The sequence below is a fragment of the Aquarana catesbeiana genome, linkage group LG02 (genome assembly GCF_042186555.1).
Source record: "Aquarana catesbeiana isolate 2022-GZ linkage group LG02, ASM4218655v1, whole genome shotgun sequence".
Taxonomy (NCBI): domain Eukaryota; kingdom Metazoa; phylum Chordata; class Amphibia; order Anura; family Ranidae; genus Aquarana; species Aquarana catesbeiana.
This window is the reverse complement of record NC_133325.1, coordinates 321,081,197-321,093,090: the sequence shown is the minus strand read 5'-3', so window position 1 is coordinate 321,093,090 and position 11,894 is coordinate 321,081,197. Positions and strand designations below refer to the sequence as shown.

At 43.3% G+C, this 11,894-nt stretch overlaps 1 protein-coding gene across 1 annotated transcript in view; it reads left to right on the top strand.

Annotated features, from left to right (window-relative positions):
- Positions 1-7,463: 7,463 nt before the first annotated feature.
- The window catches only part of MAP4K4 (mitogen-activated protein kinase kinase kinase kinase 4), a 131,921-nt gene continuing 127,490 nt past the window's right edge, over positions 7,464-11,894 (top strand). The window contains exon 1 of the mRNA XM_073614774.1: positions 7,464-7,537. Coding sequence (XP_073470875.1) covers positions 7,523-7,537 — 15 coding nt within the window. The 5' untranslated portion in view covers positions 7,464-7,522. The remainder of the gene's footprint in view (positions 7,538-11,894) is intronic.

The following is an 11,894-nucleotide window of genomic DNA, read 5'->3' as shown; positions in this document are numbered from 1 at the left end:
TAAACGCAACTTCATAAAAGCCTATGTGTCCATGTACACATTTTGGGATCATTTAGGGGAGGTTCAACCTCCCTCAACTCCCCTCTCCTGAATGTGGAAAAATTGCGTTTAGGAACATATTGACCGCCAGCCACAAAACACAACAAAATTGCTGTAGAATTACTGCACGATTTTTCTGCATTTTCCAGTGGCTGATGGTCATAATAGGCAATGTGTACATGAAGCCCTAAAGCCTCGTACACACGATCAGATTTTCGTCCGGGAATTGTGTGATGACAGACTGTTTGCCTAAAATCCAACAGTTAGTATGCTCCATTAGACAATTGTTGTCCAACTTTCCGCCAACAAATGTTGGCTGGCAGGCTAGTAAATTTTCGGCGGACAACAGTCTGTCAGATTTAACACAAGTCCGTCACACAAGTCCAAAGTACAAACACGTATGCTCAGAATCAATGCTCGCCAAACATGACATTAGCAGAAAGTGCTCAAAGGGTGGCACTCTTGTGTACCATTTGTATGCAAGACAAGTTCCTGGCACACGCCCTTCGGACAAAAGTCTGACGCTTTGTTGGCCAACAATGCGATCGCGTGTACGAGGCTTTACACAGATGTGCTTCTATACTTTGCATGGTCATTTTTAGAAGAAGAAAGAAATGTGACTGGCAGGATGAACCAGGTACTTCAGATTGAAGAAGTACATAAACATGACTGATTTATTACATACACATGTGAACACACACAGAAAAATATTTAAGGTAACGTACACTTTAAGCCCTGGTTCCCACTGCTGTGATTTGCCATGGCACTGCACTGATCTGTGTCTTTTGAAATGGCACTGGTATTGTATTCTGGTGGTGTGTTAATGGGTTAAATGTGTCATCCTGACATACTAGAGAGACAATGAGACACATACTAGAGAGAGTTTAAGGGTGATGTGTGCTGCATTTGCTGCATATCTGTGCTTTGTGGGCTGAGCCATACTATGGGAAGCTGACAATGGAGATGTGTAGATGAGATCATCCGGCTGTAGTGAGCATGTGTACTGAGAATAGCACAGCTGTGGTCTGCCCCGGCTCTTCCCTCACCTAGAAACTAGTGTCCCCACTGGATTGCACTTGGCTTATTCTGTGCTGGGGAGAGGGGAAGTCTCCTGTGTGGCACAGCCTTCAACTCTGGAGAACACGCATGACTGCTTTAAAAACCAAACCACTTTTCCAGTGGGAAAACCTTTATTTAGGGCCGTGGACATAGAGCATCAGATTGTCATTATGTGTATAGAGGAAAACATGAAGGCTAGCCATGAGAATTCCTAATGCTTTCCCAGATTTCTTCAGAGTCCATTGTTCGTCTTTTCCACTCAGACAGCAGGAGTGTGTTTTTAGCATTTTAAATGACTGTTGTATTTAGTGATTTTATTTATTTTTCTAGTTTTGTTGTAGATTGACCTCTGTGGGGTCTTGTACATTGCTGGAGAGCTTGCAGATCTAAAAAAAACATGGAGTGCAATTCAATCTCTTCTTTATTATCAGTTTTTATATAGTGCCTTCAATTTACTTAGCACTTTTCATAGTATTAATTCACATGGAACTCAAAATCAAAGAAGGTCCCTATCTCCTATACAGTGGATATAAAAAGTCTACAAACCCATTAAATGTCAGGTTTCTGTGATGTAAAAAAGAGACAAAGATAAATCATTACAGAACTTTTTCCACCTTTAATGTGACCTATAAACTGTACAACTCAGTTGAAAAAGAAACTTTTGGTGGGGGGGATTAAAAATTAAAAAAACTTAAATATTGTTGTTGCATAAGTGTGCACACCCTCTTAAAACTGGGGTTGTAGTTGTGTTCAGAATTAAGCAATCACATTCAAACTCATGTTAAATAGGAGTCAGTACACACTGCCATCATTTTAAAGTGCCTCTGATTAACCCCAAATAAAGTTCAGCTGTTCTAGTAGGTCTTTCCTGACATTTTTTTAGTCGCATCCTACAGCAAAAGCCATAGTCCGCAGAGAGCTTCCAAAGCATCAGAGGGACTTTATTTTTAGAAGGTATCAGTCGGGAGAAGGGTACAAAAGAATTTCCAAGGCATTATCAAGACAGTCATCAAGAGAAAATATGGCACAACAGTGACATTACAAAGAACTGGACTTCCCTCCAAAACTGATGAAAAGACAAGATAACTCGTCAGGGAGGCTGCCAAGAGGCCTACAGAAACATTAAAGGAGCTGCAGGAATATCTGGCAAGTACTGGCTATGTGGTACATGTGACAACAATCTCCCATATTCTTCATATGTCTGGGCTATGGGGTAGAGTGGCAAGATGGAAGCCTTTTCTTACGAAGAAAAACATCCAAGCCTGGCTAAATTTTGCAAAAACACATCTGAAGTCTACCCGCACGTGGGAAAATGTGTTCTGGTCTGATGAAACCAAGATTGATATTTTTTTGGCCATAATTCCAAAAGATGTATTTGGCGCAAACACAACATTGCACATCACCAAAAGAACACCATACCCACAGTGAAGCATGGTGGTGGCAGCAGCATGCTTTGGGGCACTTGTTTTTCTTCATCTGGAACAGGGGCCTTAGTCAAGGTTGAAAAGAATTATGGACGGTTTCAAATACCAGTCAATATTGGCACAAAACCTTCAGGCTTCTGCTAGAAAGCTGAACATGAAGAGGAACTTCATCTTTCAGCATGACAACGACCCAAAGCATACATCCAAATCAACAATGGCATGGCTTCACCAGAAGATTAAAATTTTGGAATGGCCCAGACCTAAATCCGATTGAAAATCTGTGGGGTGATCTGAAGAGGGCTTTTTGGGTATGAGTCTATCGGCATGGCACATCTGGCAACATTTGCCCACTGTTCTTTGCAAAAACATTCAGTCTGTCAGATTGAGAGGGAAGATGCCCTCACAATCTGGCAGATTGAGTGTTTTTGCAAAGAAGAGTGGGCAAATGTTGCCAGATGTGCCATGCTGGTAGACTCATACCCAAAAAGACAAAATGCTGTAATAAAAATCAAAAGGTGCTTCAACAAATTATTAGTTTAAGGGTGTGCACACTTATGCAACCATATTTTATTTTATTTTTTATTTTTACTTCCCTCCACCTAAAAGATTTCAGTTTGTTGTTCAACTGAGTTGTACAGTTTATAGGTCACATTGAGCCCGGGTTCACACCATAATACGCTGCGCACCGCACAGGAGCGCTGTGCGTCCCTGTTCACCATTTCAGGGCCGATTCTATGCCTGAATTCGGCCCTGAAACGCAGCCAAAGACGCACAGTGCGCACCGCAGCCACCCCGGAGATATGTGAACCGGCTCCTGCTATGCGAATTAGAGGTGCGGAAACGCACCTCTAATTCGCATAGGTGTGAACCCGGGCTAAAGTGGGGTTCCACCCAAAAAACAAAAATACCTGGAAAAATTCTTAAAAAAAAAAACATTTGGATATTTTTTTTTTTTTTTACTTACCTCTAAATGCCTGTTGCTAGGTGGTCCCTCATAGTCTGCCTGTTCCTCTGCCTGGGCTGGTGACATCACTTCCCCCCAGGCACAGGAAGGGCTCCGCTCTGCTCCCTCCCTCCTGTCAATCATCTGGGACCCATTACAGGTCCCAGGTGATTGAGCGGCCAATCACAGCGCGCGGCGCCACTCGCACATGCGCAGTGGGTGCCAGGCTGTGAAGCCACAGCCTGGCGCCCACAGTTGAAATGCCGGCGCCGACGAGCGAAGGGGGGGGGACGAGCAGGGCTTCGATCCCCCGCATGGCTGGACCCAGGGACAGGTAAGTGTCCAATTAAAAGTCAGCAGCTGCAGTATTTGTAGCTGCTGACTTTTAATTTTTTTTTTTTTTTGACGGCCCCCCTGGGTGGAACTCCTCTTTAAAGGGGTTGTAAAGGTAAAAATTTTTTCACCTTAATGCATTCTATGCATTAAGGTGAAAAAACTTTTGACAGTACCGCCGCCCCCAGCCCCCCCCCGTTTTACTTACCTGACGCCTCGAATCTTCGCTGCTCGTGCTCGTCATCTTCATTGCAGCTCAGCCTGGTCGCTGATTGGCTGCAGTGGATGGATTGAAAGCAGCGCAGCCATTGGCTCGCGCTGCTGTCAATCACATCCGATGACGCGGCGCGCCGGGGAGCGGGGCCGAGTGATACAGCGAGCGGCTATAGCCGCCGGCTGTATCACGGGAGCGCGCCCGCAAGCACTCACCACCGTGCGAGGGAGCTTGCATGAAGGTGGTAAATGCTTGCGGGGAGGAGCTGAAACAGCCGCCGAGGGACCCCAGAAGACCAGGTTCGGGGCCACTCTGTGCAGAACGAGCTGCACAGTGAAGGTAAGTATAACATGTTTGTTATTTAAAAAAAAAAAAAATAAATAACTTTACAACCCCTTTAAAGGTGGAAAAAGTTCTGAAATGATTTATCTTTGTCTCATTTTTTTACACCACAGAAACCTGACATTTTAACTGGGGTGTGTAGATTTTTATATCCACTGTACATACACGTAATGGTGCCAATTTAATCAGGATCCAATTAACCTACCAGCATGTCTTTTGGAGTGTAGAAAGAAACCAAGGTATGCACACAAGCACAGATTAAAGTGCTTTCCTTGGTTGACTTGGTGGTGTGCTCCTTGTTGGCTGTCATGAACATGAGGCAGTTGGCCACAGATTCAGTGATTCAGCTCCTGGCATTGGTAGTATCTCTATACACACTTTCAGAGCTTTGTGTAAGAAGCTAAACTATAGTAACAATTGTATCCAAACAGATGGTATTAGGCCTTATACACTCCGAGATCTAGTGGCTCATAGACTCTGTACCAGCCAGTGCGTGAGCGTTGGAGTCTTTCTAGTGTTTTAGTTGTGTCCTACTGTCAGTCAATTATGAGAGTATTATCACTGCCTTCAGTAGCCACTACTGGACAGAGCCGTTAGGGCACTTTCACACTGGTTCTTTTCAAAACTGCCAGTAAACCGCCTATGCCTTAATAGAGTGTTTTTGCTGTGCATTTGCAGTGCGGTTTTTAAAGGACATCTGACTCAAATCGCACCAAAAACTGTTAGCTGGGCCGTTTTTGGGGCAGTCCCCTTTAATTTCTTTTCATTTCATTTTGGTTTGTGTGTGGTTTTTTTTTTTTTTTTTTTTTTTCAAAAGCACTTTAGGTGTGAAGGGGTCCTTAGAAAGAGACATGGTGCAGTGTGGAGCACTCGTAAACCCTCACATCTGTAATTGGCCAGGTTGAATTAAATAGACCCTAACGGGTATCTAAAGAATTGAACAGGGCAGCTCCCTGCAAACGAAGACCCAATATACTGTACTTGTCTCTGGCAGCCCACATCAATGTCTTTAGGGGTCAGAGGAAGGAACTGTGGCAGGGGACACCACCATCATCAAATGCTGAAGAGACTGAAGGATGGAGACATAGCGATATATGGATTAGAACCCCTGTCAGGTTTTTATTGCTGTCTGGAGCTACATTTTAAAGATGGATCCTTGCGTCCCGTCTTGCTAACACTGGTCAGAGAAAGTTTGGGAAAAAATCTGCAACAGCAGCTCATACAGAAAGAAGAAAATGTGTTCTAGTCTACTCCTACTTTATTCAGGGAAACCTTTTTTTTTTTTTTTTTTTAAATTCATTTATTTATTTCTGCGTTACTGTTAAAAGGGTTGTAAAACCTCCTGTAATGCTGCAGCCCCCCCCCCAGCCCCTGTTTTACTCACATGTACCCCCTTATCTCGCGCTGAGGACGAGCACATCAGCAAAAGCAGGTGTCTGGGGTTCTGATGTCTGATGGGATGGATTGATAGCAGCGCAGCCATTGGCTCACGCTGCTGTCAATCAAATCTAATGACCCGGGGTTGGGCCAAGTCCTGCTTTCTGTTTAATTAAACACAGAAGTAGGAAACTGCGCTCCCCTGCACCATGGGCCTGCTCACCTGCTGCAAAGCTTCCTGGGCTGGCTTCTTCTACCTGGCTGGGCTTCTACATCATGCGTGCTGCTGGGGCCTGGCCGGGCCCGAAAAAGATGGTTGCTGCACAGTATTGTCCACGGCCAGCCCAGTATTGGTCAATATTTGCCCCATAAGACGCACAGACATTCCCCCCCCCCCCATTTTTTGGGGGGGGGGGGGAGTGCGTCTTATAGAGCGAAAAATACGGTATATCACTGATCAGTTCTTTGTGCTGGCCTTTTAAGCTCTATTTTGTTTCTCAGTCATTGTGTGATGAGCTATAAGGTTTTGTTTGATATTTATTTTCGGTGTTTAAACTTAAAGCGGATTTTCACCCAAAAATGGAACTTGTGCTTTAAGTACTGGTGACCGCCCGACATGCCACATTTGGCATGTAATTTTTTGGGGGGAGGAGTGTGTACCCTGTTTTTTTTTTTTACAGGCACCCAGCTCCCAGTTCCTCCCGTGGTGCCGGAAAGATCACCTCTTCCCCCCCTTCCCTGCAATCTTCTGGGACATGTCACAGGTCCCAGAAGATTGCCTGGCCATTCACATCGTGCGGCTTACGCATGCGCAGTGTGCGCCCGGCTGTGAAGTCGCAGCTGGGTGCCCACAGTTAGCATGCCAGTGCCGCGGAGAGGAGGGGGGGTGGAGACGAGCAGGGCTTCATACGCCCGCATAGCTGGCCCATGGGACAATTGAGTGATTATCAAAAGTCAGCAGCTACACTTTTTGTAGGTGCTGACTTTTAAATGAGTGGAACGCCGCTTTAACCGGCCTGTAGCACACAACTTGATCTTGGAGTCATGTCATGCTAATATGTTTTCTTGTAAACAAGTAAATAAAGATTTGAGCCAATTAATTTTGTATGGGCTTAAATTGCACTGCAAAGGTATCAGTTTCAAGTATCGGACCATTTGTATGAGTACCCGTGCAACTCTAACCATAATGCCTTTTTTTTTTCCCTTCCTACCCCCATTCAGTATGGCAGTGGCCAAGGGTCTGCACCAATGCTCAGTACAACATTTACCAGTTTTTATATTTTATTTTTAGTTCGCCTTTTTATTACAAAAAACAGGGTGGTCAGGTTTGTTATAGGCTATAGGTCAATTTTATGTATTGCTGGAAAAGGTTAGGTATAGGATGTGTAAAATCACAAGAGTGAGTAAAACGGTTTTACATATATGTATTTCAGCTGTGCATTTTACACTTGGCTAGAGTTCAGTTTCTTTCTCTTTTTTTCATAGTAAGTGGTGTTTGAGCACTCTCAATTTTATATTTTAATTGCAAAGAGCAACTGAAGTAATGCAACCCCATGCAGACATCAATAGATATTTTCTAGTACTTGGCTGTAATTTTCCCAGTTTGTGTTTTTTGTTTTTCTGGTCTACATGGAATATACTATATTAGCAGTTAACTCTGGTTGTGCAGAATATATATTTTTTTTTATAAGAAATGCAATGGCTTTATAAGAATACAGCACTAATCTTTTCTCTTTCTACAATTTTCAGGGTCGCCATGTCAAAACAGGCCAACTTGCAGCTATCAAAGTCATGGATGTTACAGAGGTAGGTGGTGTCTACTTCGCTATTATGTGTATTCCATGTTCTGCCACATTTTGGTGTTGAAGATTCTTAAAAACAGCGCACAGTTTCATAGCATGATTTTGATAATTGTGTGTTTTTTTTTTTTTTGTTTTTTTTTTTTGTTTTTGTTTTTTATATTGCATTCATTTTTTAAAAAAGAAACAAATTCACAATAATTACCAAATATAGAAGTATCAGTGCATCTTTGTAATGAGATAATTCACACTCCTTGGAATACACATTAGAACCAAAGGCAGACTTTTTTTTTTTCTCATTTTGGATAGAGTAAGGGAGTGTGGTTCCCAAACGAAAAATACATTATTTTTTACACAGATGGAGCTTTCTTTTGGTGGTATTTAAAGTGGAAGTCCACCCCAACACTTACATTCTCCCCTGCAATCATTAATGTGAGCTACATGTCTCAAAATGAAATAATCCCAGTTTTTCTACCTTTTTTATTTTGCAGTATCCAGTGCCGTCACATGACTTCAATTCTACTCCCTTTTGAGACTAAAATCAGCCAGTGGGTGTGGTTACTGAAAGCTAGTGAGATCACTTCCAGGAAGGGGCACTGTTCCTGTGTAGCCTGTGGGCGTATACAGAATGGGAGGAGCTAATCGTTGGTTCCTGCCCAGTGTTCTCTCCTACATCCCAATTCATGACAAAATGAAGAATTAAAAAGCCCCATCCACACAGTACACAGGGGGATGGGAGGTGCAGTGCACATATACAGTATTGCGGTGCACAGGAGAAGGAAGCTGGCCCCGGGGGGGTGGGGGTGGTCAGTGTAGCTAGAAGTGCTCTGGGGTCTCCGCTCACAGTCTACAATGATCATAGTACAGGCAACCACACTAAGGCTTTGTTTCCACTAGTGTGACTTGTCATGCGACTCTGGACACAAAGTTGCATGACAAGTCACAGCCCATTGATTTCAATGGCACCTGTTCCCATCTATGAGACTTTGAAAATCAGCGACTTTAAAAAAGTACCTGCAATGCTTTGATGTGACTTTGATCCAGAGAGTGTAAAGTTGGACTTTAAGTCATGCAACTTTGGGGTCGCAATAGTGGAAACGTCGACTAAGGATTTGTTTCCACAAGTATGATTTGTCATGCGACTTTGGAAACATAGTCACATAAGTCACAGCCCATTGATTTAATTGGCACCCGTTCCCATCTATGCGACTTTGAAAACCAGTGACTTTGATGCGACTTTGATCCAGATTGTAAAGTTGGGTCAAAGTCACACTCTAGCCTTAGGCTATGTTTCCTCTAGTGCGACTCCAAAGCTGTGCGATTTAGAGCTCAACATTGAGTGCAGCTTTGATCCAACTTTACACTCTGGTTCAAAGTTGCATCAAAAGTTTCAAGTTTCAAGTAGTGCAGGCACCCTTTCAGTGTTGCTGATTTTCAAAGGCGCATATATGGGAACGTTTGCCATTGAAAACAATAGGTTGTGAATTGTGATAAGACTGTCCAAAGTCGCACTAGTGGAAACGGAGCCTTAAAATCATTACTCACATAGAGCTCCCTCAGCTTGGCGTGTGCTACACCATGCACACAGTGCCATCGGTGCCATGCAGAAACAACCACCTGGTTGTACACTGTAGAAAATCTGCAGCAAGTTGCATTGTAACAGTTTCTTACAGTTTCTAACAAACGGAACATACTTCCACAGCCTCTCACTCTCTTTCTCTCTGCTGCACTGGTGGGTGGCATTGCTGAGGCTGCACTGGTGGGTGGCATTGCTGAGGCTGCACTAGTGGGCACAGATTGGGACTTATGTCCCTGTAACAGAAACCGGTTTATGTCTTTCTTCTATGCTCCTCACGCTGATCGTGAGGAGAAAAAAGCCGATAATCGGCTTCTGTTTACTTCTGTGATCAGCTATCATTGGTGACAGCTGGTCACGTGGTAAAGGGTAGCTGTGATTGGCCCTTTACCTTGTTCTGCGAGTAGCCAAGTCCAAAGGACTCAAATCACAGAGGGCGCCACCTGCGAGCAGCGCAATCACAGGAGGACATCTATTGACGCCATCCCGGCACTGGAAGCCCATGCTGTAGCAGTCTTTCGGCTATAGCGCAGGCAGAAATTGGTTAAAGTTGTGTTTTTGTTTTTTTTTTCCCCAATCTGTGTTTTTTTTACTGTAATCCTGTTCCTTCATTTCTTGTCCTGGTGTCATGAGTATTAAAACCAAGGGAAAATGTTCCAAGTCGGACAGCAGTACTATCCAGAGAATTTCTAACCCCTTTATTTTTAAAGTGATTGATTGTAAAGCCACTTACTAGGGGGTTACCTGTGGGCTTGCTTCCAAGCCGGGTTGTGTGTGTGTGTGTGTGTGTGTGTATTGATACACACAGCATGGCTCAGCCCCTTTTTTTCTATGTCTGTCGGCTTACCTTTTAGACTAGCCATAGTTAGTTTTCTTTTTTTTTTTCATCCACCGGAACACTGTATTCTAATCTGCTGATCATCAGAATGTTTTTCATCCCTTTTCGCGAACAGATTCTAATATATTTTTCCAGGCCTAATTGCTGAGATTGCTTTGCAAAATATGCTGTTGTGACCGGTCAATGACAACACAGAGGGCATGTGTAACCACTCCCCTAGTGGTCACTCTGGCATCACTATTTTAACTGTTTTTTTATTTTTATTTTTTTTTTATTATATATTTGGTTAAGGCCTCATGCACACAAGACACTGGTGCAAACTCTGCTGAACAAGTTTTTAAAAGCTGAAACCGGCGCTTAGAAACACACGTTTCGCCGCGTTTGCATGCCGCGTTTGCATGCCGCGTTTAGCCGCATTTTACCGCGTTTGCGTCTAGAAGTGTCTGCAAATTTGCAGTTCCTAGCACCAAGTGGCCCCCAAGATATGGGGCCCCAAATTTGGGTCGCAAAATGTCAAGCACTTTTCTGCAGCAGGGAATTACATTTTGTGACCCGAATTTGGGGCCCTGTATCTCGGGGCCACTTGGTGCTAGGAACCCCAAATTTGAATATGTTGTAGTGCTAGGTCCACTGTGTTTGCACACCAATTTGCGGTTCATAGCACCAAGTGGCCCCGAGATATGGGGCCCCAAAGTCGGGTTTTAAAATGTTCCCTTAAAAACACTTCTAAACGCGGTACCCGCGTTTAGCCACGTTTGGCGTCTGAAATGTGCAAAACTTTTGCGTCTGAACCCATTTTTTTGCTTCTGGAAAAACAAGGTTAAACGCAACTGCCTAAAAAAGGCAATAAACGAGACTGTGTACATGGACACATAGGATAACATTGAATGGGTTCAGGGGCAGTTGAAAAAAGTGTCCAACTGCCTCTGAACGCGAGTTTAACAACGTCTCATGTGCATGAGGTCTAAGTTATGAGCATGCTGCTTGTTTTGGCCATTTCCCTAGCCTCCTTATATCAAAGCTCACAGTCCATTATATCTCCTCTAAACAATGGTTTATGGAAACATGTTTTTGCATTACCACAGGCCTGCCACTGTCAAAATGCAGTAGGCACTCTGTTTTATAGAATTGAATGTAGGCATACAAATTGCAGGTAAAAAACAAACTATAAATGTAACCTGTCTTGGGTTGTTTGCTTTCTATGGTATAAAGGATTGGTGTAGTCTGACATATATAAAATATTACGCTTTTGATGGGAATAAATTGTGCAAAATATCAATTACAATGAGTAACTCCAGTGCTTAGATCACCAATACCATGCCATACCAATACCATTCAGTAGGGGTGGGTAGAATACTAAAAATAAAATTGTAAGCAGGAAGGTATTTTATCAAAGAAGAACCATGATCTGTCTCTTGAGCAGTAAAGTTTTCTTCCATTTACCTTTGCGATCTTTTATACATGGAGCTACATTTGCGCAGCTCAATGTGCGATTTTGCTGGAATGAATTAACTACTATGCACATGCCAGTCAAGACAGCCAAAGATCCCGTACCTGGAGGAAGTTGGGGAGAAGATGTTGGTGGCAGCAAGGGAGCTCTCAGATGTTGCACTGCTGGAGTGGAGCTCAGTATTCTAGGACTTTTGCTCTTAAAGCACCATTCAGCTCCAGCATAATGTTATAGGCAGTACTTGAGTGCTGTCCATTTACACAAGCCAATATCAGACTTAAAACAAGCATCGAGTAATGCTTGTTTAAGGTGACAGCACTCCCATTAAGATCTGCTTATAATGTTTCCTACTCGAATTTTTCTTTAACCCTTTTACGACCGCTGTAAATATACAGCTAGGTATATATATTTGGACACAGGCACAGTTTTAGCTTTTTTTTCAGGTATTTACCAAAACATATTCAAGCTATAGTTATATAATGGATATGGGCTGAAAGTGC